General features: G+C 41.0%; 1 protein-coding gene across 1 annotated transcript in view; it reads left to right on the top strand.

Moving 5' to 3' along the window:
• The window catches only part of RPRD1B (regulation of nuclear pre-mRNA domain containing 1B), a 52,512-nt gene extending 26,403 nt beyond the window's left edge, over positions 1-26,109 (top strand). The window contains exons 6-7 of the mRNA XM_026009689.2: positions 4,088-4,263; positions 23,478-26,109. Coding sequence (XP_025865474.2) covers positions 4,088-4,263; positions 23,478-23,627 — 326 coding nt within the window. The 3' untranslated portion in view covers positions 23,628-26,109. The remainder of the gene's footprint in view (positions 1-4,087; positions 4,264-23,477) is intronic.
• The last annotated feature ends 398 nt before the right edge of the window (positions 26,110-26,507 follow it).

Below are 26,507 nucleotides of genomic sequence, written 5' to 3'. Positions count from 1 at the left end.
ATCCATTTGTAACAACTCATTTCCCCCCTCAGCCCCCTGACAGCCACTATTCCTAAATCCAGCTTTTCTTCCTTTCCTGGACCTGCACAGCTGAGTCTGGCTGACTGGGAAAAACTAATAACGCATAAAGGCTGACTTGTCTTCCTACTTCTGTGGGTGAACACGCCATTTTCTAAACCAGCCACCTACCTGTTTGCTAGCCCTGTTTCTTCTCACTACTCCAGGACATTGCTCCAACTTTTTTTTTTTTTTTTCCTTTACTGGATCATTCTGTGTAGCATAAAAACATGACTTTTTTCTGACATGGGAAAATTTTTTTTTCTTGACCCATATGTTCCTCTAGTTACTACCTCGTTTCTCTCCTTTGTAATACAACACAAAATAGATGTGCCTGTGCTCATTTCTCTCCCTTTCCCCTCCTCCCATTCTCTCTTGATTCCACTTTAAGGCTGAAATTGCTCTTATCAGTGTTGTGGATAACTTCCATGTTGCTAAATTCAGTGAAGAATTTTTGCCCAGTTTTTACTTGTGTTCATCGTAACTTGATCTTAGTGACATTTGGCCTAGTTAGTCATTTCTTCTCATTTGGTGCAGTAGACAGAATAATGATACCCCTGGCCACCCCCACCCCTCCATCCTTGTCCTAATCCCCAGAACCTATGAGTATATGATCTTATATGGCAGAAGGGACCTTCTAGATATGATGAAGTTAAGGATCTTGAAGTGGGAGGAATATCATGGATGATTCAGGTGGGCCCCATCTAATCACAGGGCCCTTCTGAGAGGGAGAGCAATAGTCAGAGAAGGAAATGGGACCCTGGAAACAGTCTTTGGAGAGATGTATTTTGAAGATGGAGGAAGAGGCCATGATATTAAATACTAAGTTAATACATTTGTGTTATTTTCAGCCACTGAATTGTGGTAGATTTGTTGCAGCAGCAGCAGAAAGTAGGACTTTATCCTAGCTTTCCTCTCCTCCTCTGGCAATGGCTCTTTAGTCTCTTTTGCTGGTTTCTTCACTCCTCTTTGACTTCTTAATGTTGAGTACTTAGTGCTGTAGTTAGTTTCACTGACAGTTCCTCTTACAAGTTTGATGACTTTGAATAATATTTAGACTAATAACTCCCTAATTTATATCTTCTATTGTTGACTTTTCACTTCAACTTGAGAGTCTGCTTAGTGTTACTAGTTGGGTATCTCAAAAGGCATTTCAAACTTGACCTGTCTCAAACCAAACTTCTTGTCATCTCTCCAAAATTCATTGTTCTCAGGGTCGTCCCCATATCAGTAAATGATCCTCTCATAATTCCTGTTGATTAGGACCAAAACCAGTATCTGACACCGGTATCTAACATTGTCACCACTTCTGGTGCTACCACCTGGTGCAAGTTGCCACCATCTTCACTTGGATTATTGCAGTTATTTCCTCTTTGGTCTCCCTGCTTCCTCCTTATCTCCCACCCCCAGCCATTGTTCTGTTCTCCACATAAGCAGAGTAACCAGAGTGATCTGTCCAAATGGAAGTTGGACCATGTCTCCCTCTGTTTAGAGCATTCCAGTCACGTAGGCTTCTTGCCAGGCACTTCCCCCTTCTAGGGCCTTGGTACTTGCTGTTCCTCTGCTTGGAATGATCTTTCCCACATAGTCACATGGCTTGTTCTCGCACTTTCTCCAGGTCTTGGTTTACATACCATCCCAGTGAAGCCTACCCTCACCACCACATTTAATATCATATTTTTCCCTCTGAATGCCCCGGGCTTTCTCCTCTGCCTTTTTTTCTCTAGAATTCTTATCTATATTCTTTCTATTCTAACCTGAGAATGTAAACTCCTTTGGGGCAGAGAATTTTTGTCGTTTGTGTTCCCTGTTGCTCTGAGAGCCTAGAATGGTGTTGGGCGCATAATGGGAGCCCACATATTTGTTCAGTTACTTGGAAGGTTTAGGGTCTAGCAGTCTGATTGCAGGAGGTGAATTGCAGTGGTTGGAGAGGCGGTGGGCACCTGGAGTATAGTCAGTTCTCCTTAAGGGTTCTGTAAAGGAAGCAGGGAAATGAGGCAGGAGCTAGAGAGTGACGTAAGGACAAAAGGTAGAGCAGCATGTTTGTATCCTGATGATAGTGGTTGTGGAGGAAGAGAAAGAAATTGAAAGGTGTGGGGAAGCACAAGGGACAGTCACAGAAACAGGATCTTGGAGTAAGCAAGAGGGAATGGAATGCTCGTGCACAAATGGAGCGCTGGCCAAAGAGGCACACAGCCAGTGGCCTGTGTAACTGGGCATGGAGGATAGCCACAGGTAAGTTCTTTGGAGTAGGCATCTAACTGCTGTGTTTTGACTGCATTTTTTTTAGTAGATCCTAAAACGATCACAGTTATTTTTCTGGGTCGTAATTATTTGTGTGAAGGAATTATCTCCCTTGTACAACTTAGAGGGTGAGAATTGATTTTTTTCTTTTAATCTTTAAAATTAGTGTTTTAAACTAAAACACTTGCTGTTTTTGCCATGGGCACTCAAAACATTATAATGTATTACACACTTGGCGGGGGGGGGGGGGGGGGGGGGAAGAGATGCAGTCAAACAATGACAAAGCCAAAACCAACCTCACCACTCCAGCTCCTTGTTCTTCGACCATACCACCAATCTTGAAGAATAAAGTTCACCGTCGTCTTTAATTCTCTGTGACTGAGATTGTCTCTTTCCTCTGTACTGTCTTTAGCTCACTCTTAAACTCCTTCACCAAGAACATACTTTTGTTTCCCTGCTCCTAAGGAACCTGATCTTTAGCATCAGTCCTAATTTAGGATCTCTCAACAGTTTATCTCCTGACATTCATATTAAGAAGGTGTCTGAAAGTCAGGCAGACTGTCCAGTAGAGAAACTATGTTGGGAATTCTTAAATCCCAATTGCCTATAAGAATGCTGAGGTCTCTCACCTCTGATGACATACATTTATAGGGAGCAGCATCCTGTATCACTATCCCCTTTCTAGTTTGTTCTGTAGAGCTACTGGAAATCCCTAGAGCTCTTGGCTTCAAAACACTGATCTACTCTTTTGACCCTTAAGGACCTTTTTTAAAATGCTGTATACAAATTAGAGTTCTAATTTCACCAGACCCATGTGAAATTAATTATATCAGTTCTTTTCTAATACAGCTCATCCTTTTGTCCCTTCCTCTCATTTCCTAATGTTGAGTGCACCTTGTTCACCTTACCTTTCTTAAGAATATCCTTTCTTATACTTTGATACTTCAACAGTTTTTTTCCCAGTGAGTTAAAACCCATTAATTAGATGTGAAATCAGTCTGGTTGGTAATGACCAAAATTAAAAACAAAACAAAAAAGAATAGAAGATGGAACACTTTGCACATAATAAGGATAGTATTGTTTTATGAAGCTTTCTTTTTATGTGTTTGCATAAAAGTGTATTTCTTACTGTGGGTCATGTTTTAAGAATTTGAAAGATTATCTGTTATTATGAGGCCCTTTATTTTGTTGAATGGAAGAAGAGAGCTCACCCCCAGGTTTCAAGGCTTAGATATTTATTTATAAGGGATAGACTCTTATAGGCCCATTTTAGAGACATAGTTTTGATACCCAACTCCTCTGCTAACTGCAGGATATCGAACCTGTCCTATAGCTTTTATTTGGTCTTAGTTTCCATACCCAAGAAATGAATGCTTGCTTTTGTATTTTGGAAGAATGTGCAAAGAATACTTAACAAAATAATATAAATGAAGGTGCTTTTGAGATTCTCAGAGGCAAGGAAAAATTATTTCATGTATGACCTTAAATATCTTTCTGTTTTATTTGTAGAGCTTTTGCAGGAATAGGCATTTAGAAATCCTTTGCAACATTCCCCTCCTTATATAATTGCCTCACTTCAGGTAATTCAGAGATGTCCTGCCTTATTAACAGGAGTGAGTGCCTTTGGATTACTCTGTCAGCCAGTCCATTGTTTGTCTACAGGTTCTGGCTTATTCTTGGACTCTCTACATTGGGAGAGAAACTGTTAACCTCCCCCAGAAATGTTTGCAATCATGCCTGTGTGATTTCTATATTGTCTCTATTTTTTGGTCTCATTTGTACGTAGACAAAGAGGCAGCTGAACGTCTTTCAAAAACAGTAGATGAAGCATGTCTGTTACTAGCAGAATATAACGGGCGTCTGGCGGCAGAACTGGAAGATCGGCGCCAGCTGGCTCGGATGCTGGTGGAGTACACCCAGAACCAGAAAGATGTTTTGTCAGAAAAGGAGAAAAAACTAGAAGTGAGTACACGGTGAGACCGACCCAGACTCCCCAAGTTTCCCTCCCTGTAGTCCACAGTAGGAGGTTTTCACTGTGCTTTCACTGACACATCTTTTTGTCTTTTAAAAAATTTATGAGATGATAACATCTATCAGATACTGTAATTATTTGAACCGAGTTGAAAATTGAAGTCACATTTTTGTGTGTCCAAGAAAGAACAAACTGGAATGCAAAAAACAATGAAATCCTAGAGCATTTAGTATCTTGATTACTTTTGTTTGAAATCACATTAAAAAAAATTGTAGTTGAGGTTCAAAAAGACCAGGTGATTGACAAAACCAAAGTATGTGTATTTGGTAGTATTTGGAAAATACTTAAAATTGTCTTTCTTTTAGATTATATTGAGATTTATTTTTTACTTATATCCATGGTTAAGGTCAGTAAGTAGTCTGCCTATAAGCTTTGCAGTCAGTCGTAGAATTTCACAGTAATGTGTAGGGAGTCCAGTTCTCAAATTGTTGAGAAGGAACCAATTTCTACCCTGAATTGACATCAGTCTGAATGCCCTTAGGGATGGGCTTTAGAACTAGTTTCTCACCATGCATTTATTTGGCTTCTTTTTTAAGTACGTGGTGGTTCAATATCAGTGCTTGCATAACACATCCAGCAGAGTGGACATTTGGGAAGCTTTGCCCCAAGCTGCTAGTGGTTTCAAGGGTGAGGACAGTTTGAGCTGAGAATCAGTTACATATAAGAAACACCAGAGTGGTTAAGGGAGGCAGGGGATACTCCCCCTTCCCCACTCCAGCACACAAGAAACACATTCTCTGGTACAGAGAGAGGGGAAACAGAGCTAGTCCTATGGCTGAGATGATGGTGTTTGCTTTTCCACAGTCACTGACTTGAGGGCAGAGAATGAGGGCACTTTTGATGCTGTCCTCACCTGCAGTGATTACAGGAGCAGGGCTGGGTGGTGGTACAGGCTACTTCATAAGCCAGCCTGGAAGTGGAAGATGGGAAATGGCTGTGAAAGTAGTATGGCTTAGATTTAGAAATCAACACTGACCAGAAATCCTAAAGGGAGTTTCACAGGCAGTACCAGACGGTCATTTATCTGAAATGCTCATCTTTCACTGAGGAAGCATTCTCAGCACTGTGCCCCGGGACTAATAAGAGAGTGTAATTAATGATTCTGGTTGTAAGTCACCATGCCATCTGTTGAACTGCCCCTTGGCGACACATTAAGGGCTTTCTCTGATCTGTCAGACATTGATTATCATGAGCAGCTGTTGGATGGAACGTGGCAAGCAACCATAGAGGACAGAGTCTTTGAGAAGGAGATTGGGTTGGTAGAGTGGATTAACTCTTTGTTTATTTCCCTTCCTCACAGTTGCACTTGCCTCCCTATGTTTCTTAGGGGATGATTCTGGTTTCGGTAGAACTAGTGGTTTGCAAGATGTCATGAAAGGTCATTAAGCAGAGAGATGGATCAGAGATTTGGGTCTGTTCTGTAGCTTTCCAGTCCAGATTCCTCTGCTCATCTGGGCTTTGGGATTCCATTGCTTAAGAATCAGGAGGCTCCCATCACTGGAAAATACAGATTCTCAGCTAAATAAAGGTCCTTTTTTTCCCTCAAAAACCAAGTCTCTTAGCCACTTGAACAAAACCATTAGCTTCAAAATGAAGCTAAATTTGCTTAATTAAAAAAATCAAATGACTGAATACAACATAAGATGTTAAGAGCTGGCTTTAGTTCTTGACTCATGTTTGCTAAAAATGTGACTAGTCTGCTCTCTAGAATCTATAATTTTTCTCTCACATTCCATAACAGACTGGTCTTACTTCCACCATACCCTTATGGTGATGGCAAAACTTGCAAAGTATATGATGCCACTTGAAAGATGATGGGTTACCAGTATGAATTACTCCAAATCCTCAAAGTCTTCTTGATGAGGACCGTCAAGTATATTTATCTCTTCAGCATTCACTTTTTTAACACTGGCAGTCCTTGTTTTAAAATTGCTATATCAGAATGTAAATGAAATCTGCTTTTATTTTTTAATCCTTTCATTGACATTAATGTAAGAGCATGCAATTCTTAGAACTCTGGAAATGTAATGATTTGCTTGAGAGTCTGTTTTCTTCCCAATGTTCTAATTTGTTAACACATGAAGTCTGTCTGTCTTTCTGTCTTTGTTTCTGTCCATCTTTCTTTTCTTTCTGTCTGTCCTCTTTCTTTCTTCTTTGTTCACCTCTTCCTTCATGTAACAAGCATACCTTTTTGTCTTTCACTTATGAATCTTATGTTAGATTTCTGGGTGACTCCTAAGCTTTGGGGTAGGGAGTATGATGATTCAGAGCCAAAGATGATTCAGACACTGGTATGTAGGAGAAGCAGTTTCAGCTCACAGAGAAAGATTGTGTTCTGCCCTCAAGGAAGTCATGGTGGCATAAACATAGCGGTGAACAGAAAACCAAACCAGGGGATGGTCCATAATGTAGATTAAGGAGACTGTTGGCAACTCTGATTGTGGTTTAAGGTCAACTGCAAACTTCCTGGAAGGCAAGTCTTTTTGTAAAAGGAAATAGCAGTTGAGGAAGAGAAATATGTTTATAAATGGAAAAGCCAAACTAGAACAGACAAATGAGTGAAAACAGACAAAAGACAGAAGGGGTGGGAGGGAAGTGCCACAGTCCTCCAATGGGATAGGCTCTGTGCTCTTTAAGAAGCTGCTTTTTTTTTTTTTTTTTTTTTAAGATTTTACTTATTTATTCATGAGAGACACAGACTGATAGAGACAGAGACACAGGCAGAGGGAGAAGCCAGCTCCACGCAGGAGCCCAATGCGGGACTCGATCCCGGGCCTCCAGGACCACATGCCTCCAGGACCACGCGCCGGGCTGAAGGCAGTCGCCAAACCACTGAGCCACCCAGGGATCCCCGAGAAGCTGCTTATTTATTCATAAATAAAGTCAGCAAAGCCTTTGTCACTCAGAAGATGTCCAAAGATGAGCAAGATGTGTGATCTTTCCTCAAGGAGCTTACACTCTAGTGGGGGAAGAAACAGCAGTGAACAGGGAGTTTAGCATGTGAGAAGGAAGTAAGGAGAATATTCTAGCTCACTCTAAGTTGAAATAGACCTGGAGAAAATGCACATGTTAATAACACTAATTTGGTCAAAAGTTTATTTAAAATATGAGAGAATTATTAAACATATCGGCAGTTTCTGAACACCGTAATACCTTCAGCAGATCTTCCAAAGTCTGCTAGCTTACATGGTCTTATGCCCTTTCAGTGCCAGGAACATAACTGTTTCTCAGTAAATACTTGTTTTCTGCATGAAATTACATCAGTCAGTGTAATCTTTTTCTATGAAGATTTTTTTTGTGTGTTTTGGTTTTTTAAGTTGCATGAAAAGTGGTTTGACAAATCTGATTTAATATGTGGTAAAGAAAGGTGACTTTTCATAGAAACTCCTATGGGTTTTTTCATAAAAAAAAAACCACAGTGCTTTTTTCTCCTTTTAAGTAGAATTATGATTCATTTTGAGATGATGGGGTTTTGTTTTGTTTTGTTTACTTGTTTGTTTGTTGCTTCTGTTTCTGGATGTTATAATTGCCATTGGCCTACCACCTTTCCCTTAAACTCCAGGCAAGGTTAGAAGGGGGCTGCTTCAAAACTGTTGGCAATGCTTTCATCACAAACATGCAAAAACCTAGAAATGGAAAAGAGGGCATGTGGAAGGAAGCACAAATGGCAGCCTAGAGGTGGTTAAGAAGTGCGGAGGGTACAAAAAGTTAATTCAAAAAGGTAAAGGCCAAAGGTACCAGAAAAGCCTCCAAACTTCAGTTTTTAGAGCAAATGGAAGGTTTCTAATAGGCAGAGGTGGCTATTACCCCAGTTGTCTGTTAGAAGCTCATAAGCCATAATAAGAATGGGTTGGTTGGAGTTCCTGTCTTGTCAGTTTGGATAAAGCATGATGTGGATATGTTCCATCTGAGTGATCAGGGCATGTGGGGGATAGGGGAGGGACCGAGGGGAGGAATACAGATCTATATGTACAAGCATTGGAGAAAAAAAGTCAAAAAGGAGCAGGTACTTGCAGTTTTACTACCCTTAATACCCAGTTATTTTCATTCACATCATGATGTTCGGCTGTCATTTCTGGAAAAAAAAAAGTCATTGGAACTTTCACAGGAATTGTACTGAATCTCTAGATTGCTTTGGGAACTATTGCCATTTTAATAATCTCAAGTATTCCAATCCATGAACACAAGATTTTTTCTATTTACTTAGATTTTTTAAAATTTCTACTGCAGATTCTTAAAAAGCATGTTAGAGGCCCACTTATTGCTGCATTTGACATTACAAAGGACCTATTAAGGTGCTATAAGTATCAGGGACCACAGAAGAAGCAGTAGTGTATGCCACCTTGTAGTAGGTGTGTGTACTCCCATGTTTACAAAACATGCATACAGACACATGTGTGCTAAGCAAAGGCACCAAGGCAGGACAGTCAGCTTCACTCTTCACTCAAAATGAAGTAGCACGTTGAGGCTTGGTTGTCTGGGTAAGTCATCAACACGGATCATTTAGCTGGACAGAACCTTAGACATCACAGAGTCTGACTTCCAAGTTGGTGAAGAAACTCAGACCCAGAGAAGGGAGTTTGCCACAGACCAGGAATAGAATCCAAGGCAGACATCTGGTAACTTTCCACCAGGTTTGTGTTTTCCTTTGTTGTTTTATTTTAAATTTGATTCCATTGGGTCAACAGCCGGAAGACATCCTACACAGAAGAGTAGCCAAAGTTGAATCATTTCAACAATCCCCAAGAGCCTTGTTTTAGAAAAATGCCATCTTATGTAGGGGGATTAAAATACTTGCGTGAAGCATTTCAGAGTGGCCCCTGAGAAGACCTTTCTAAGGTTTGGGACAGCTGACTGCCACTGAGGTTCTAAGTACCCTCCTGGCTGTGATTGTGCATGCTCTGGGGAGGTGAGGGATGACTGACTCACTGAACTTGAGGGTGCTGCTGTTTCTCCACAGCTTGGCACCTCCTTCTTGGCTGTAATGAATACTCCAGAGTAGAACCTTCCAGTTCAGACAATACAGCTGGGAAGGGGGAAATGTCCCAGGATCTGACATCGCCTTGTGACTCTTCATATTTCTATTTACACTTTAGTTATAACAACTTGAGAAATTCTTTGGCTGTAGCTGAGGAGGTACTAAACCAAACTGATGGCCGTCTGTTGTTTTTGGCATCCTCGTCCCCCTCCCTGCAGGGTGCAGATGGTTAGAAGCATTTATTTCAATAATGGGATAGGCAATAGATGGAGATAGAGAGCTCCATTTTTGTCAGCTTTGGAGTAGATTCTTCTTTTTCCCATGATGTTCAAAGCCAGTATCTCATTGTCCATTCCAATAAGGGCAGATGGGAACAGGTGATCTAATCCTCATTTTAGATGAGAAAACAAAGTTCAAAATGTCTGAACAGTTCAGGGTCATAGAGGAAGTCAGCAAGGACCAGAACCCTAATCTCCTGACTCCTGACACTAGTGAACATCTATAGTATTCTTCTGGGAGTTTAGAGGCCCTACTTAGCCTGGCCCCACCTGCTTACAGACCTCTACACTCACTGGCCTTCCTTAGCAAATGATTCTTTTCCACCCTAGACTAACAGTGCTATCAGCACCACAGGCTATTCCCGGCCATTGTTGAAAAGGTCGGTCTGCTTACAGTGCTCAAGTGACGCCATGGAGGGTTCATAATCACATCCTTCCCTACACGGCAACCCATGGCTTGCCCATGGCTTTTTCACCCCTGCTTTGATATGGGAACCTCCACGTACTAGTTTCCTTCCAGTAGTTGGGGACTTTTCTTGAATTGTGTGGTTCTGCAAGTAATTCTGAGTTTAGAGGCTGCGTCTTTTAAGTCTTTCCATTCTTTTCAGTTGCTGCCAGCCCTTAACACTCAGATTTGCAGCCAGAGCTTTTCTATCTGTGAGAGTGTTTGTGTGCGTGCTTGTGTGTGTGTTTGGGTAGGAACTCATATGTGTATTCTTTTTATGTTACAATGTGAAAACTTTGATGTTTGTTCATCTCTTTTCATCCCAGAGGAAAATACCACATTAAAATCATTATAATGTACTTCACATACTTGGTGACCTAAGGGCATGGTTTGCCAACATTTGAGACTTCATATTAAAGAAGTGACGTGATTTCAAGGTTCTCCCAGCTAGAATTCCATACATTTAGTCATAGCATTGTTTCCATGTTTATAGCCCAACTTTTGGCAATTCCTCCTGTTTTCTAAAATGGTTCCATTGAGTTTAGGCCGGTGTGTGTATCACTAATTTTTCATATTTATAAAATACATATACATGTTAAGTGAAAACAGCATCTGGGCCCCTTGTCATTGCTTGCCTGCCAGAACATTCATTCTTATTCAACCGTTAGTTCTTTCTTTATTTCTGTTTTTCTGATTACAAACACATTACAGAGAAACTTAAAAAATAAGTATAAAAAATGATAATCTCACTACCCAGAGAAAACTTCATTTTGGTATGTTTCCTTTATTTTTTCCTCCAATTGTAGTTATTATTTTTTTAAAAGAGATTGTATTTATTTATTTGAATGAGAGGAGAAAGAGAGTGAGCTACCAGAGGAGGAGCAGAGGGAAAAGAACAAGTAGATGGTGTGGAGCCTGACACAAGGCCCACTGCCACAACCCTGAGAGCATGACCCGAGCCAAAACCAAGAGCAGGATGCTCCAATCTACTGAGCTATCCTGGTGCCTTTTTCCTCCAGTTTTATTTTTATTTTATTTTATTTTATTTTTTCTCCAGTTTTAAAATTAAAGTGATCATAATACATAGATAATTTTGTTATGCTTTTTTTTTAACTTTATATGATCATTTTCTCTTAACAGAAACCTATGTTAACATTTTAAATGGTTGCTTGAACACCTATAGTTGGATAATCAGTGATTATTTTTATTGAGCGTTTTTGGTTTTTAGTGTGGGTTTTGTTGTTGTTTTGTTTCGTTTTTACTTTGGGCTAACTTCCAGTTTGGATTAATTCTTTCCTGTAAATTTCCAAAAATGGATTCTGTGTGTATGTGTAGATGTCTTCTTTAAGTATGCTAGAGTTTATATACATTTCAAGGTCTTTGCCACTAGCATGCATTCCTACCTTAGAAGTTCTTGCTCTTCAAAGCATCTTCAGCATTCTGTCACTTAATAGAGCTTTGGAGATAGGACATACAGATACCCATCCCCAAGTTAAGGATTAATCATTGTTTTGTGAAGAAATGAGCATTGAATAGTTTAATTAGACAAATAGGGCTCTCTTCTAGGTTTTAAGTTATCTGTTACATTTGAAACAGCTGTGGAAAATAGCAGCTACTTCTTCTTCTAACACTGACTTGATTGAGCATCACTTTGAGAGCAGGTTCAAATTACAGGAATTTGAGCTCTAGTGTCTAAATATCTGTGACCGAATGGATACATGTCATTTTGAGCAGAGATCTATTTAGTCTTTAGGAATGTTCCTACTAGTGTTAAGGTAGGCCTTCACCCACTTCAAGTTGCAATTTTTGTAGAAAGTACAATTGGATTGTATCATACTTTGTAATCTTGGAAGTTTCATCTCTGACTTTTTGTTTTTATCTTTATAAAATATAGGACTTGAAATAAGATTATAAAGTCTTTTTCTATTATTAGAGTAAAAATGTTCATAATTGTAATCAGGAGTCAAAATGGAACCTGTGCAAACGAAGCCCATGAGCTCCCAATGGTGTGGCCTGCTTAATGTGGAGAGGTGAAGGTACTAGCTGTCATTATGATTTTGCAAGTCTCATTATTTGCTTTTCTCCCTTATTCAGATTTGTTAAACATCTTTAGGGAAAAGTATGGACATAAGATACTTAGAGAACTTGAAGCCGAGTAACTTTGCAGTTTCAAACAATAGAAATTTACCAGCAGCCTTCTTGAGCATTCTTGGGGTTTGGATAGTGATTAATGGACTCAGTCTGCTTTTTCTTCAAAATGTCTGGTATGATGTATTTGGTGCTTTTCTGGGTCCTTTTATTTTGCCCATCGTGTTTCTGTTCTGTGAGGCATAGACTTGCTAGGAGTTATTCTCATGGATGTCATTTACCCCAGTTATGATTCAGTGATGATGATCTGTAGTCCCCATTCCAGGCTTTTTCTGGCTTTCTCTGCTGAGACCAGTGGTCCTTGTAGCCTTTTATCATTATTGTGGTTTTCATTTATGAAACAGCAGTGTTATCCTCACCTGGGGCAAACAGGTCCTAACACTTGTCTAACCTGAAGTTGTTAGAATCTGCCTTTCTTTATCACATGGAGCCTTCAGAGGCACTTTATTTCCTTTCTGTGCAAGAATTCTTCAGTAGACTGGCTACAGGTGCCCTTCTCAGGCAGCATGCTTTGCCTTTTTAATATTGAACAGAACAGCATTCACGTGAGCACACCCCCAACACTACCACTGTCCCTTTTTAATTACCCCATTTTCTCTTGCTGCCTTTACTTCTGAACCCACTGCAGCTTGGCATGCATATCTACATTCTCCTGCAGTGGGTATCTTCAGACTCTGCCACTACTGGTCTGGACTCAAAAGCCAAGATACTAATCCCCCCCCACCCCACCTCCTTGTTTCCTTTTCTCTTTGTGGTCCTCTCTGTAGCTCGTAATACTATTCATTACCCTTTATGTGTTTTCCTTCTCTGCTTTCTGTATACCACCCTTGCTGTTCCAGTTTTATTTTGTGTGTGTCCCTAGTAAGCTTTTTTCCATCCTCACCATGTAAATATTGGTATTTTAGACTTTTTCTCATTCTGTCCTTGTGTTACACACTCGAAGTGGCTTCAGCCACCACCTGTGTGCCAGTGGCTTAAATCTAGATTTTTAGCCCAGACCCTTCCTTGTGCTTCAGACCTATATATCTTATTTCCACAGACACCTCACATGTCATATGACCAAAACAAACCATCCTCTTCTTCCAACCTTTCCTTTCCTTCTTTTTCCCTGTCTTGGAGAATGGCATTGCCATTCATCAGAAGCAGACTCCAGAGCTCATCTGACACTGCTCCCTCTTTGTCCCACCTCCCAGATGGGTCAGTCCAGCCTCCTCCTGTTCCAGTCTCCTCCTCAGCCCCTGTGCCACACCTCTGCCAGACAGCCTCCTGTTGCCTGAGTGCTCCATCTGAGTGGTCAGCAAGCCCTTGTGATTTTCATCACCTCAGTCCCTTCTCTACATCTCTTTGTCCATGCCCATCACCTTAGCCGCCAATGCCACCACCTCTCCCCTGCTTGCCTGTACTAGCCTCTTTGCAGACCACCTGCATTTGTTCCTATGTTTTGTAACTCTTTCTTCACATGGCAACTCCATGGTTTTTTTCAAAATGTAGCTCTGAGCAGGTCATTTCCCTGTGTAAACATTTAAATGGCTTCCCCTATTCCTGGAATATAAGCCCAGATCCTTGCATGTTCCTGCCACACGCTCCATGCCCTGCCCCGTGGCTTGCCTCTGCTGACCTCATCAGCCATATCTCTTGTCATGTTCCATTGCATTTTGTCTGTGCTGGCCTTTTCGGTCTCCCAACTTTACAAAATATGCTGTTCCCTCTGCTTAGAACACTCTACCGCCTTTCCTTCCCACTGGTTACCCTCACCTTGTTGATTCCTATTTCATCATTTATATTCCACATCAAACAGTATTTCTGCAAGACCCTACCCCCATCTCTACCCCATAAAACCAGGTTTCTTCTCTGTTCCCCTCATATGTACTGGCCTATCTCCCTGTCTTTTTCCTTCAGAGCACCACATGGTTATCCTGTTTATGGATTTGATTACTTCCCTGACCAGACCATAAAGTCCTGTCTGGGTTGTTACTCTTTCATCCCTAACCTTATACTAATGCTTGGCAGAGTGTCCTATCTCAGGTGGCTGGTATGATTGCAGTTTGGTTCATCTCTAGGCTAGGTCAGACTATATTTTTGATGAGATTCCTTTCAAAATGGTGATACTCCCATGAGATCTAGGCTTTACTGCTTAGACAAATTTTTTCCTCTCTCTTGGCCTTTAGATTGATGGGACTAGGCTGTGGTATTACCTAGTTATAAAACTTTGTGACTTTTTATCATGGTCTTGGAGGTTGGGGGGCTTTTTTTTTTTTAAGATTTTTTTTTTACTTATTAGAGAAGAAAAAAGAGCCCGAACACGAAGAGAAGAGAAGCAAAGGGAGAGAGAGAAACAGACTCCCCCCTGCTGAGTACAGAGCAGCCCAATGTGGGGCTCCATCCCAGGACCCCAAGATCATGACCTGAGCTGAAGTCAGATGCTTAACGATGGAGCCACCCAGGCGCCCGGAGGCTCTTTCATTCGCTCAAACCAATTTCTAATAAAGGTGTTAAATTTTCAGGACATACTCAGATGACTTGTATGAAGAAAGATCTTTGTATTCCATTAACACTTCTCTTTTTCTTCAATTCTGCATGCCTTTTCTTAGCATGCAAATCAGGAAGACTAAGGACTGCTTATAAAACCATAAACATGGGAGTGGTGGTGGTCGTTCCTCTCGCCTTCGGATCTGCTGATTTCACATTGAACAGTTTATAGCACATGCCTGGTCTCATTCAAATCTGGCATCACCCCATGGTGAGGCATAGTTTCCATTCCCATCTTAAATGTAAGGATGCTTAGCTCGCAGCAAGGTAAAGTCATATGGTGCACCACAGGCAAGTGGTAGAGTAGGATTTGAACTTGGATTTTCCAACTTCGTATTTTCTGTTCTATCACAGCAACCTCTCTCTGGTGGGAGAGATGTGACACATCCTCAGTCTTTTGGAGGAACCAGGAAATATATTTCCTTCCTTTTATTTTTTTATTTTTTGCTTATGGAAAGAAATGGTCTTTTTATTGCTTGCAGAGAAAACCGTATTCGGATGCAGCGCAGTAACCTACAGGCTGCCTTGCTCCAAGCAGACCTTCTGGCATTTAAAATTATAATCAATATCACCTAACATTATTCTGTGTGGAAAGTGCCCTTTACCTTTCTACCCTTTGCTTCTCAGCTGCCCTCCAGGAAGGCTGGACTCTGTCAGTATTTGGCTCAGAAAGAGAAACCATAGGAAGGCGTGCATCTCTGATGTTTGTGCAACATCCGTAACCTAGTTTTCCATGAAAATGGTTGTTAAGGAAGCAAGTTTTGGGCTTTGTTACTTGCATAAAACTTAAGATTTTTAAAAAATAAAACTTAAAATTTTTAACATTTGACTTAAAAAAAAAAAACACTTACTTTGTTTATTTTTTAGAGCTCAAATGGAGGGGAGGGGCAGAGGGAGAGGGAGAGGGAAAATCCTAAGCTGTCTCCATACTCAGCATGGAGCCAGATGTGGGGCTCGATCTCACAACCCTGAGATCATGACCTGAGCCAAAATCAAGAGTTGGACGCTAAACTAATTGAGCCACCCAGGTGCCCCTAAAAAAAATACTTATTATAAATCATAAATAGTTCTTGTACTTTAGTAGCATGGTTTTTACCTGTTTTTATATAATGAGGGAACCATGGCATACATGTAAGCATATTTGGAGGACCCAGGTACATTTTTAAAATAAATCTCTATCTCTTTTTTTGTTGTTGTTCCTCCTCTCTGTTAATTAGGCTCCACGCACAGCGTGGAGCCCAGTGCCGGGCTTGAACTCATGACCATGAGATCAAGATCTGAGCCGAGATCAAGAATCAGACACTTAACCGACGAGCCACCCAGGTGCCCCAAAATAAATTTCTTTTTAAAGCATTTTATGGACATCTGTTAAATTGTAAATATTTAGTTTTATGAAGTTTGAAAACCTGTCCAGTCCTAAAATTGAATTTTTTTGTTAGTATCATTTTTATTAATTTAATTTTGTACAGACACCATCTTTTTCTTCTTTTCTGCAAATCCCTGTCAGAAGGGAGTTTTTGCTGCAGCAGTAGAAGCTCCCTTAAACCTTTTGTGTAGAGGGTCTTCTGGGGAGAAAACATCCTGAAGACACTTTGTGGTATAATTCCAAGCTTAAGAAGTCCTGTCCCATTTGACTCCTCCAGTGGATGGGTTGGATTGCCCTGAGAACATTCCTCTAATTGTAGCCATTTTGTCATTTTCCGTTCTGGGAAATACTTTGTGTTTACCTTTCTTACAGGTTTAGTAATGGAGCTGAGAGGCCCTGAGCACTGGAGCTGAGCCACAACTTCCTCCTTTTCTCCTATCTTCCCCAGCGTCTTACTCAGCAGCTCCAGCCTTGCTGTGACACCCTAAAATGTATCATTTTAAAATGTTGCAGCTGCCACTGAGTTCCACGGGAGCATGGAGCCTGCTGGGGGAGAGGTGCAGATCAGTGATGGTTTTTTGTTCCCGCAAAGATCTTTGAAGAGAACTTAGAAGTGCTATTCTTATTTTCAGTCAGAAGATTTATATATTTTCCCTAAAAAACAAAAGAAAGAAAAGTACATTAATTGTGGTTTAAGTGAGGCTATGATTTCTAAGTGTAGATCCTGTGTGCTTTAGTGGCAAGAAGTAATAAGCCTCCTGGCAGGATGAAGGGGGCTGACTCGGGGTGTTAAATAATTTTAGGGTGAGAGTCAGCTTCCCCTTTCTGTTTGGCTCTCAGCCTTCATGAGATTAAGCAATCCTTTGACTTAAATTCAGTATGGCAGGTCACCTTTAAAACAGGGCCCTTCATAAACTGTTTCGTGCGTAATAACCCTTTATGACTCTTAATTGGGAGTAGCCGAGCAGTGGGTGATTTTTTATATACCATATGTCCTATAGCACAACAGGGCAAGATAAAGGAAAACGTGGGTCTTGATACTGGAGATCTTGTCTCATCAAATCGAGCCCCTGCCAGTGGTATTATTTCTAACAATTTTTCTTTTCTTCTTCTTTTTTTTTTTTTAATGATTTTATTTATTTATTTATTCATGAGAGATACAGAGAGAGAGAGGCAGAAACATAGGCAGAAGGAGAAGTGGGCTCGCCACAGGGAGTCCAATGTGGGACTCGATCCTGGGACTCCAGGATCATGCCTTGAGCTGAAGGTAAATGCTCAACCACTGAGCAACCCAGGCATCCCTCTAACATAATTTTTCTTATGTTAATTTTTTTATGTAAATTTTCTAGCCAGAAAAAAATAGATGTTTACATTTTGATCAGTATTTCTTATAGGAGTTGCTTAGAGGAGAAGCTTATAATTTTGTTTTGAAAATGAAATTCCTGTAGAAAGGTCATGGCAATGTCAGTCCCTGTCATTTCTAACCCTCTTATCTCAGAACTCATCTGCAGCATATCAGGTCTTGCCTGCTGCTCCTAACCAAAAAAGGCAAAGAATGTGGAAGCGTTGCTCCCTTTAGCCAGTTGTCTTAGTGCTCCATGATTGTCTGTGTTCGCACAGCATCAGCTGAATCCACAGGAAGCAGGGGGTGTTGGACACGTTTTCTACTGCATGATCAGAGCGTCTGTGAGGCAAGGTTCCAGAGCTTTGCCAGAAGCATAAATCCTAGGCATTATCTCAGAACTGCACACTGGGCCTCACCCTCTGTGTTTTAAACATTTCTTGGCAGTCAAATAAACCCAGGCAGTTTATCACAGGTGCCCACATCCTCCCCTCATCTCCTCCAGGATCCTGAAACAGAGGGTAGTGGCAGCAAGTCTAATAGAATCTTCACCTGTTTCATGGCTCTCCACGGGTCTTGCTGCAGTAGGTGCATGCAGCTGAATGGCAGCCCAGCCCACTTCGCCTCTTTCACCAGCGGGTATAAATTATGCATAATCAGGAAAGGAAGAGGGAGCTTCAGGACCCCTTGGATTTGCCTTGTCTCCTCTAAAGATAGGTAGTAGGGAAAAGGCAAATATCTGAAGATGGGCTACAGAAAAGAGACCCGGTGAGTTGTGATTGAGAGAGAGAGAGAGGGAGAAAGCCGACGAGCAGGAATGCTGCAGCTGTTCTCCTACTGCTAGAAGTCATACAGGTCCTGATCTTATACATTCCTGTTCCAGGCAGGATAGCATGTTAGAGGCATAGTCCTCTATTGTACACACATGTAAGGTATTTTAAACAAGGAGCGTGTGACCACCTTGCCACATCATTTCTCTAGCTGAGTGTGGTGCTTGGTGTACTAAAGAGGTTGTAGGATATAGTGTACTTAAATGAGTTGGAGGATTGTGAACAGGTCTCATCACGTTGATTTTTGTGATATCAGGAAAAGAAGCTGGATTTCTGCTGAGGGCATAGTTTGTTACCTTGTAGCTGCAGAGCTTGTGGACCGAACTTTGGTTAGAAGACAAACTGGTAGGTTGAAAAGAAAGATTCTTGGGTTTTCGTGATCTGTCTCCTCTACCTGACCAGAATCAAAGAGAAAAACTGGAAAGGCAGCTAGTGAGGAAGTGCTGCCGCCCAACCAGGGGAGCCTGGCAGCGAGAGAACTTGAAGGCAAGTGAGAGTTGGAGTTGTGTTTGGGGGATAGTTTTGTTTGGGTTCAATCACAATTTTTTTCTGTTTGTCCACAGTGGCATTTATAGATGACTTTATTTGGGAAAACACAATCTATTTTTTTTTAAATAATTAAAAAGAAGAGTAAGAGATCAGTCTGTTACTACTGAATCTCTTATAGGGGACTTAAAAATTATTACTATTCAGTTTGACCTAATGAGAGTTTGCCATGAATTCTTACCTGCTCATCTCTTCTCATAGCATTAAGCCATGCAAGTGTCCCAGCCAGGCCAGGTGCGTGTTTTCACAGTTTTCAAGGCAGTCTTTATCTGTATTTGGATGTTCAGAATCACCCTTGGCTGATGTATTTAGACCTTTTGGCTTCTCTTTTTAGGATGGTTTTAGGTTCACAGCAAAATAGAAAGGTACAGAGATTTCTCATATGCCCCCCGCCCCTGCACTCCCAACTTCCCCCACCAATGTGGTGCATTTGTTACCGTTGATGAACCTACATGGACACATCCTAATCACCCTGTGTCCATACTGTAGGGTTCATTCTAGGTGTTGTACATTCTGTGGGTTTGGACAAATGTATGATGGCATGTGTCCATCATTATAGTATTTTCACTACCCTGAAAGTCCTCTTTGCTCTGCCTATTCATGCCCCCAACCCCTGTCTCCATAGTTTTGCCTTCTCCAGAATGCCATATAGTTGGGCTCATACAGGTATATGGCCTTCTCAAATTGGCTTCTTTCATTTAATAATGTGCATTTAACATTTCACCATGTCTTTTCATGACTTGCTATCTCCCTTCTTTTTAATGCTGTGTAATTGTTGTTTGGATATACCTAAATTTATTAGCCCATTCACCTACTAAACTTCTTGGTTACTTTCAGGTTTTGGTAGTTATGAGTAATGCTGCTGTAAACATTCAAGTGTAGGTTTTTGTGTGGCATAAGCTTTTAACTCCTTTGTATAAATACTAATGAGCATGATTGCTGGATCCGTTGGTAGAGTATGTTTAGTTTTGTAAGAAACCACCAAACTGTCTTCCAGAAGAGTTGTACCATTTTGCATCCCTACCAGAATGTATGTGAGTTCCTCTTGCACCACATCCTTGTCAACATTTGGTGGTGTCAGTGTTCCAGATTTTAGTCATTCTAACAGATGTGTGGTTGTATCTTGTTTTAATTTGCATTTCTCTGATACCAGATGTCCTTTGCAAACATTCTCTCCCATTCTGTCTTGTCTTTTCATTCTGTTAACAGTGTCTTTTGCAGAGCAGAAAAGTTTTCATTTCTGTGCAATTGAGCTTAGGCGTTCTTTCATGGATCAGGTCTTTGGTATAGTATCCTAAAAGTCATCACCAAACCAAAGATCATCTAGATTTACTTCTGCTGTCTTCTAGGAGTTCTATAGTTCTGTGTTTTCGATTTAGGTCTGTTATTTGTTTTGAGTTAATTTTTGTAAAGAGTGTAAGGTCTGTGTCTAGATTTGGTTTTTTGCATGTGGGTATCTAGTTGTTCCAACTTTTTTTGTTGAAAATACTATCTTTTCTCCATTGTGTTGTCTTTGCTCCTTTGTCAGGGATCAGTTGACTATATGTGGGTCTGTTTCTGGATCTGTTCTGTTTCATTGATCTATTTATCTATTCTTTGGGCAAGTATTACATTGGCTTGATTACTGTAGCTTTATAGTAAGCCTTGGAGTCAAGTAGTGTCTGACCTTTGAATATTGTGTTGGCTATTTGGAGTCTTTTGCTTCTCTATGTAAACCTTAGAAGCCCTTTGTATTTACATAATAGTTTACTGTGTTTTTGATTGGGACTGCATTGAATCTATAGATCAAGTTGGGAGGAATTGACATCCTTACAGTATTGAGCCTTCCTATTCATGAACATGGAATATCTCCCATTTATTTAGTTCTTTGTATCAGAGTTTTGTAGTTTTCCTCATATGGGTCTTGAACATATTTTGTTAGATTTATACCTAAGTAGTATTTCATTGTTTTGGGTGCAAATGTAAATAAACTCTCTGCTTTTTTAATCATTTTCAGTGACAGTTCCACTTTCATCCTTTCTGTAGTGGGTGCCCTCCTAGGCTCATGCACCTGCTCTGAAAGTAGAAATCCCTATGGAAAGAGTAACCCAGGGGCATGAGGAGGTATATACAGGTTCCATTAGCTTCAGAATAGCCCAGAGGGAGGACTTTAATGAGGAACATGTTTCTCTTAATTAAAACAGTTACTTTGATGATACTTAGAATAGGATAGCTGCCTGAGCATGATGAGATACTTTCTCCCAATCAACCTACCCCCCAAACAGGAACAAATGGGTTTTTTGTTTTGTGTGTGTTTGTCTTTTGAGGATTACCTGGGAGAGGATTATTTGACTTAAGGTGGTATCTAATGAGATCAACTGCCTTTTGTTTTAAACTCAGATGGACTTGCTAAGTTAGTGTGAGGGTCACCCAAGAGTGCGAACCTTGGATTCTGACCCCAGCTCTGCTCACTAAAGGTCACGTGATCTTCAAACCAGTTCTTAAGGAATTCTTTCCATCAAATTCCTCTGTAGTTGCCAAGAGGTGGCTCCAAGTCAAGGTGGCTTTCATCTATCAGCTTTGGTCAGAGGATTTGAGCAGGGAGCAAGGAATAACTGTTTAGTAACTATATTTTACCCTGTATGTACATGGAATTCTGAAGAAGTTAATTAAATGAATCCATGTTCAGTAATAGAGAGTTGGTCTTCTCTATTAATTTCCCTTGAAGTGTATAAAACCAAAGAAGAAAAATCTTTGCAGAGGGAAGTGCAGGGAACCTTGACATTTTAGATCCTCAGATGTAAAATTAATTTTCAGTTTTAAGAATGAAAGCTGATTATTTAATGTGTGCTTGTAGTGTTATGTTTTAAGTATTGTTAATTTATTGGGCAACTGTTGGACACCTGCTGTTTACAGGGCACTGCTGGTCATGGTGAATGATGGATAAAGCAGGGTCCAGTCTTAGCTTCCTGAAGCTCACTAGTTTGATGAAGGAGTCATTATTTATAATTTACATATATCATTATTTTAGTTGTGTTAAGTCTACAAAGGAAAGAAATGGGATGCCAGGAAGGCTTACTTTCTTCCCCTGTCTTCATCCAGCGGCTTGTGTCAGCTCTGATTTTAGGTGGAAGCCTTGACTGATGTGGACACAGAGCCTCCCTGCCCATACTACATATCTCTTCTCCCACTACTTTCTTGGACTTTGTCTTTACAACTTGAACTAAGTGTTCTTCATTTAACCTGTTCCCTGTCTTATCACTCTTTCTAGAAGTGCTTAGGCATATACCCTCAAACTCTCTGCCTCTTTAAGAGTGTAGAAGGTATTTGGTAGGAAGGAATCTAGAACTTGAAGAACAATCTTATGGGTGGGCCAGTTCCTTCACTTTCAGATAAGGAAGGTGAGGAGAAAGCAAGAGAGAGATCATGTGCACAGTCACAAAGCAAGTTAGAGCCAAAACTAACCCAAATATTTGACTCATTGCCCAGTGCTTTCTCCTACATTCCTGCAGGAGAGGCATTAATTGCAGAGATCCATCCTCAGGAACTTTCTGTCTTTGCAGAAAGACTGAGGAGTATGACACAGCTTGAGAAAAAAAGACCAGCCCCCAAAGGGGCCATATACAAACCTCACAAGTCCCAGGGTTGTTATTCCATACAGACTTACCAAGGGTGCCTTTTGCTGGGAGGAAAGAAAATAGTATACCAAGTTCCTGTCATCAGGGAAGTCAGATTTTAGAGGAGCATAGAAGTCTAACATGTATGAAGAGAGCACCTCAGAGCAGCCTGTTTGGGGGTTCAGATGCACCTCCATGCACAGGAGGGCTCCAGAACAGGTGGAGATGGGGCCCAGGCTCCTGGATGAGGAGAGCTTTTCCCGGAGAAGCAGATAGGGAAGTGGAGGCATAACTTCACTGAGACCGGGGGAGAAAGGTCCCCCTCCAGGCTAGGGCGGAATCCCAAACAAATGGTGCACTCAGACAGTGGCCTATGTGTAGGGGGCTAGAAAGTTGTGGGAAATCTATTTGGGCAGGAGCTAATCTTAGCAGACCTTGAGCTCTGAGCAGTCACAGACACAGGGCAATGCCACACTTCATTTTCTCAAGGAAATAGCTTGATGAAAGCTGGGCTTCTGGAAGATAAGCCTGGTGTGTTGAGGGGAGCCTACTCAAAGGCCTCTTTCAGGCCTGCCACAGTTGCTCAGTTATAGAACAAGGGAATCCTTGACATAGGTAGTGGCAGTGGGTATTTTGAGCTTCCGTGGTGCTTGTTTGTGATAGGTGATAGATCTGGATTACTCTCAGTTTAATATAGACTGTGTAGCTTTATAGTAATTTTTCTAGGCATGTTTAGGTGGAGTCCTCAAGATAATTGTAAAACCTGAGCATCTATTTTATGATTTGAAATAGATAAGAACCATTTAAGAGAATACAAATACAAAATGTCACTGCTTTTACTTCCAATCTCAAGTGCAAAGTTAAATACCATTTAATTCACTGTTGCCAGTATTGAATTCTGCTTTCCTTTTTTACGTCAAGGGTTTTTTTCCTTTTGAGAACCCCAGCATTGTAGTTTAGCTGAAAAGGGGAGGAGTGGTTTGGTGGGAAGAAATAGAGCAAGAAGCTGAGAGTATCTGTATTGGCTCTTTAAGCCTGACCAGCACCTACAGACTTAACTGCATTGTCTTCTCTTTGTCTCCTTAGGAATATAAACAGAAGCTTGCTCGGGTAACCCAGGTCCGCAAGGAACTGAAGTCCCATATTCAGAGCTTGCCAGACCTCTCATTGCTGCCCAACGTCACAGGAGGCTTGGCCCCCCTGCCCTCTGCTGGTGACCTGTTTTCGACTGACTAGGACAGGTGTCATGCCCCAGATTCCCATCTCTACCAACAGAAAGAAGAGGGCAAGTCATGGTTGGAAATAACCTTGTGGCCCCAGGTTCTGTCCCTCCTTCATCCTGGTCCTGCAGCCTCAAGAAAGAACCACAGACCCTGATTCTCCTCTCCGTCCTCTCTTTGTTGAGCACAATTCACAACAGTGGCAAGTGGAGTCATTTAGGTTCATATATGGAAGGAATACAAACTCCCACTTCATGTGTTCATGCCCCTGTTGGTTTTCCATTCTTAGCTCTCTCTTTACACCCAAGAAGTTACGAAAATCATGTGTACTTCTGGAAGCTTTCAGAAGAATCTTGTCGCTTAGGACAGCATTGTGTCACGAAAGCAGCTTCTTTTCTGAGCTGGGCTTGTTCAAGTTCAGTACAGGCCTCCACTGAAGGACTTACTCTGGTGTCATTGACTTTCCTGGCTACCATCCACCCCAAAGGTTGGAGGCACAACTGTCAAGCAGCTTTGCCATAAAGAGTTTGCCAAATCTCATCCTTCCTTTTCCTTACTTCCAGTGACATGTAGTCAGAGGTGAGGTGTGTTTGTTTTATAAGCTGACTAGGGAATCTAGCAATTAGATTCACAGCTGATCTGGGACATGAAGTTGTAGTTGAGAAACAAGAGTAACAGGGATCACAGGCATGAGTTAAAAATAAGTTACTTACTTCAGGTTCCTACAAACAACCTTCCCAGGCACCCACTGTCTGAGAAAACGTTCCTAAAAACATGGTCTTTTGGCCCAAATCGGTTGTGAAGGCGGTTGTTAGAAATGGCACTGGTGGACCCCAAAAGCTACCGAGTCTGGGCTCTGCACAGGTGTTGCTTTTTCAGCCCATGTCTCTTGGGGAGTAGGGCTCACACTCCTTTCCTTCACTGGGCGCATGTCTACAGTATGGTGAGTAAACATGAACATGTCCCTTGTGAATATGACACTTTGTGTTTGTCAGTTTCTGCCACTGGCCACTGTGCCTGTCCTTATGCCCGGGGGAGGAAAAGTACTCTGATGAGCTGTGACTGAATAGCTTGGGCAGAGGAAGGGGGTAAGTCACGGATTTTAATTTTGGGTTTTAATTCCACTATCATGCCAGCTGACATTATGACTATATAATGTAGTTTGAGAGGATTTTTACCTTGCTTTTAGTGAAGGTTAGGCCTGCTGACTGGAAATCACTCTGATTTGGCAGGCTTATTTTTGACATTGGAAAGGGCAGAAACCAATTCGCCCAAATAGTATACTAGGAGTCAGAGCCCAGAGGCTGAAATCCAGAAGCTGTAAAAAGGAATTCAGTGGTGGGGGCTTCAGAATCTCCATTATTTTGAGTTATTTTCAGGATTACCAAAAAGCCAATTACTTGTAATCTTACATGTTAAACATGTTGAAACATAGCCTGTGTTTTAAACGTGTGGCAGGCTTTCCTTTAAGAAGCTCTCCTGCCTGCCATGAAGCAAAAAGGATGAAAAGTCGTAGCAGGTGTTCAGTTTAACTCTCTGTAGAACATAGTAAGTAGCATTTAAGCTGTTTTTTGGATTTGAATACAGACTGTGTGTTTGCTTATTGACACTGCCTGTTGTCCTGTCATTATTGAATTAATGAGTCTCTACAAAGTTTTTCTTCCCAGAGGCCATAGGGCAGTAGGTGACTTTTCTAAAATTGAAAGATCAATTCTAATATTTGCTGTTTCTGCACATATTCCCCCTCCCCATATGGCGTGCTGCTTTAGTCCTACACATGAGCGCTTGTTTTGGAATAGACCCATCTTGGACATTCTCTGTGCTTTGACCAAGGAAGCAAAATGTTACTAGCCATGAATCAAAGGGGTATAGTAGATATTTGCTTCTGTCATCTAGATGAAAATGTTATGACATAATGGATTTCGCCCACTGCTATGTTTTATCTGATTGAGTTTGACCAGCAATTGGTGCATAATTATTACAGCAAGAGCAAGAAATGAAACTGTAGCAATTATGTAAATGAATGTGTTGGCCTCCTAACCCCTGTTACTAGTGGACTTCCTTATAAGGAAGTTAGTTTTGGGTTTTTTGTTTTGTTGTGTTTTTTAATGAAATGCTTTTGTTTTTTAAATTTTAATTCTCCCCGTATCCTCCCCAAGTGTGCTATTACTTCATTTGTTTAATTTAAGTGAACCTTTCTTCTCCTTGTATGTATGAGGTGATCGGGTGGGGTGGGGTGGGTGGTTTTGTGTTGTGTGTTTTCTTTACTTAGGGCACCCATAGGCCTCAAAGGACCTTTCCTTTAGGTCATATTCCTCAGAAAGTCTTCATTCTTCTTTTGTTTTGTTTTGTTTTTCTTAAAGAATATTTTTAAAGCTTAAATTTGTATATTAATTTAGGACTTTATTTAGAAGTATAGGCTGTCATTGGTGGCAGCAGTATATTCTGAAATGTCTCATAGATATATATTTTTGAATAAAGATGGTGTTGTTGAACGACATCGTGTGATGTTTCTTTTCCCTGCCTTGCTATAGAACACCTGATGCTTTCTTTGTAAGCAGCGGGTAATTAGTAATCACCAATAGAGATTGTGCTGTCTGCACAAAATCTTGTCCCTTAGGAGTTTTGTGACTGTTAGTGGCCCATAAATACTCAGCACTTACATAGTATTTTCTGGTTCTTTCCAAGGGCCTAATTAGCTTTAATTAGCCAATCCACACAGTGCCCTGGAGAGGTACCTCCATAGTTATATCCTCATTGTACAGAAGTGGGAACCGATGGAGAGAGGTTAAATGACTTTTTCCCCAGTACCACAGTCTCTTACAGATTAAAAAAACTTGAAAGTTCTTTGATTTCAGCGCTTTTGCTCACACTGCTAGGCCTCTGGAGAGAGATT

This window comes from Vulpes vulpes, chromosome 14, assembly GCF_048418805.1.
Source record: "Vulpes vulpes isolate BD-2025 chromosome 14, VulVul3, whole genome shotgun sequence".
Lineage (NCBI taxonomy): Eukaryota > Metazoa > Chordata > Mammalia > Carnivora > Canidae > Vulpes > Vulpes vulpes.
The sequence above is the reverse complement of the archived record's forward strand: the minus strand, read 5'-3'. Positions and strand labels throughout refer to the sequence as shown.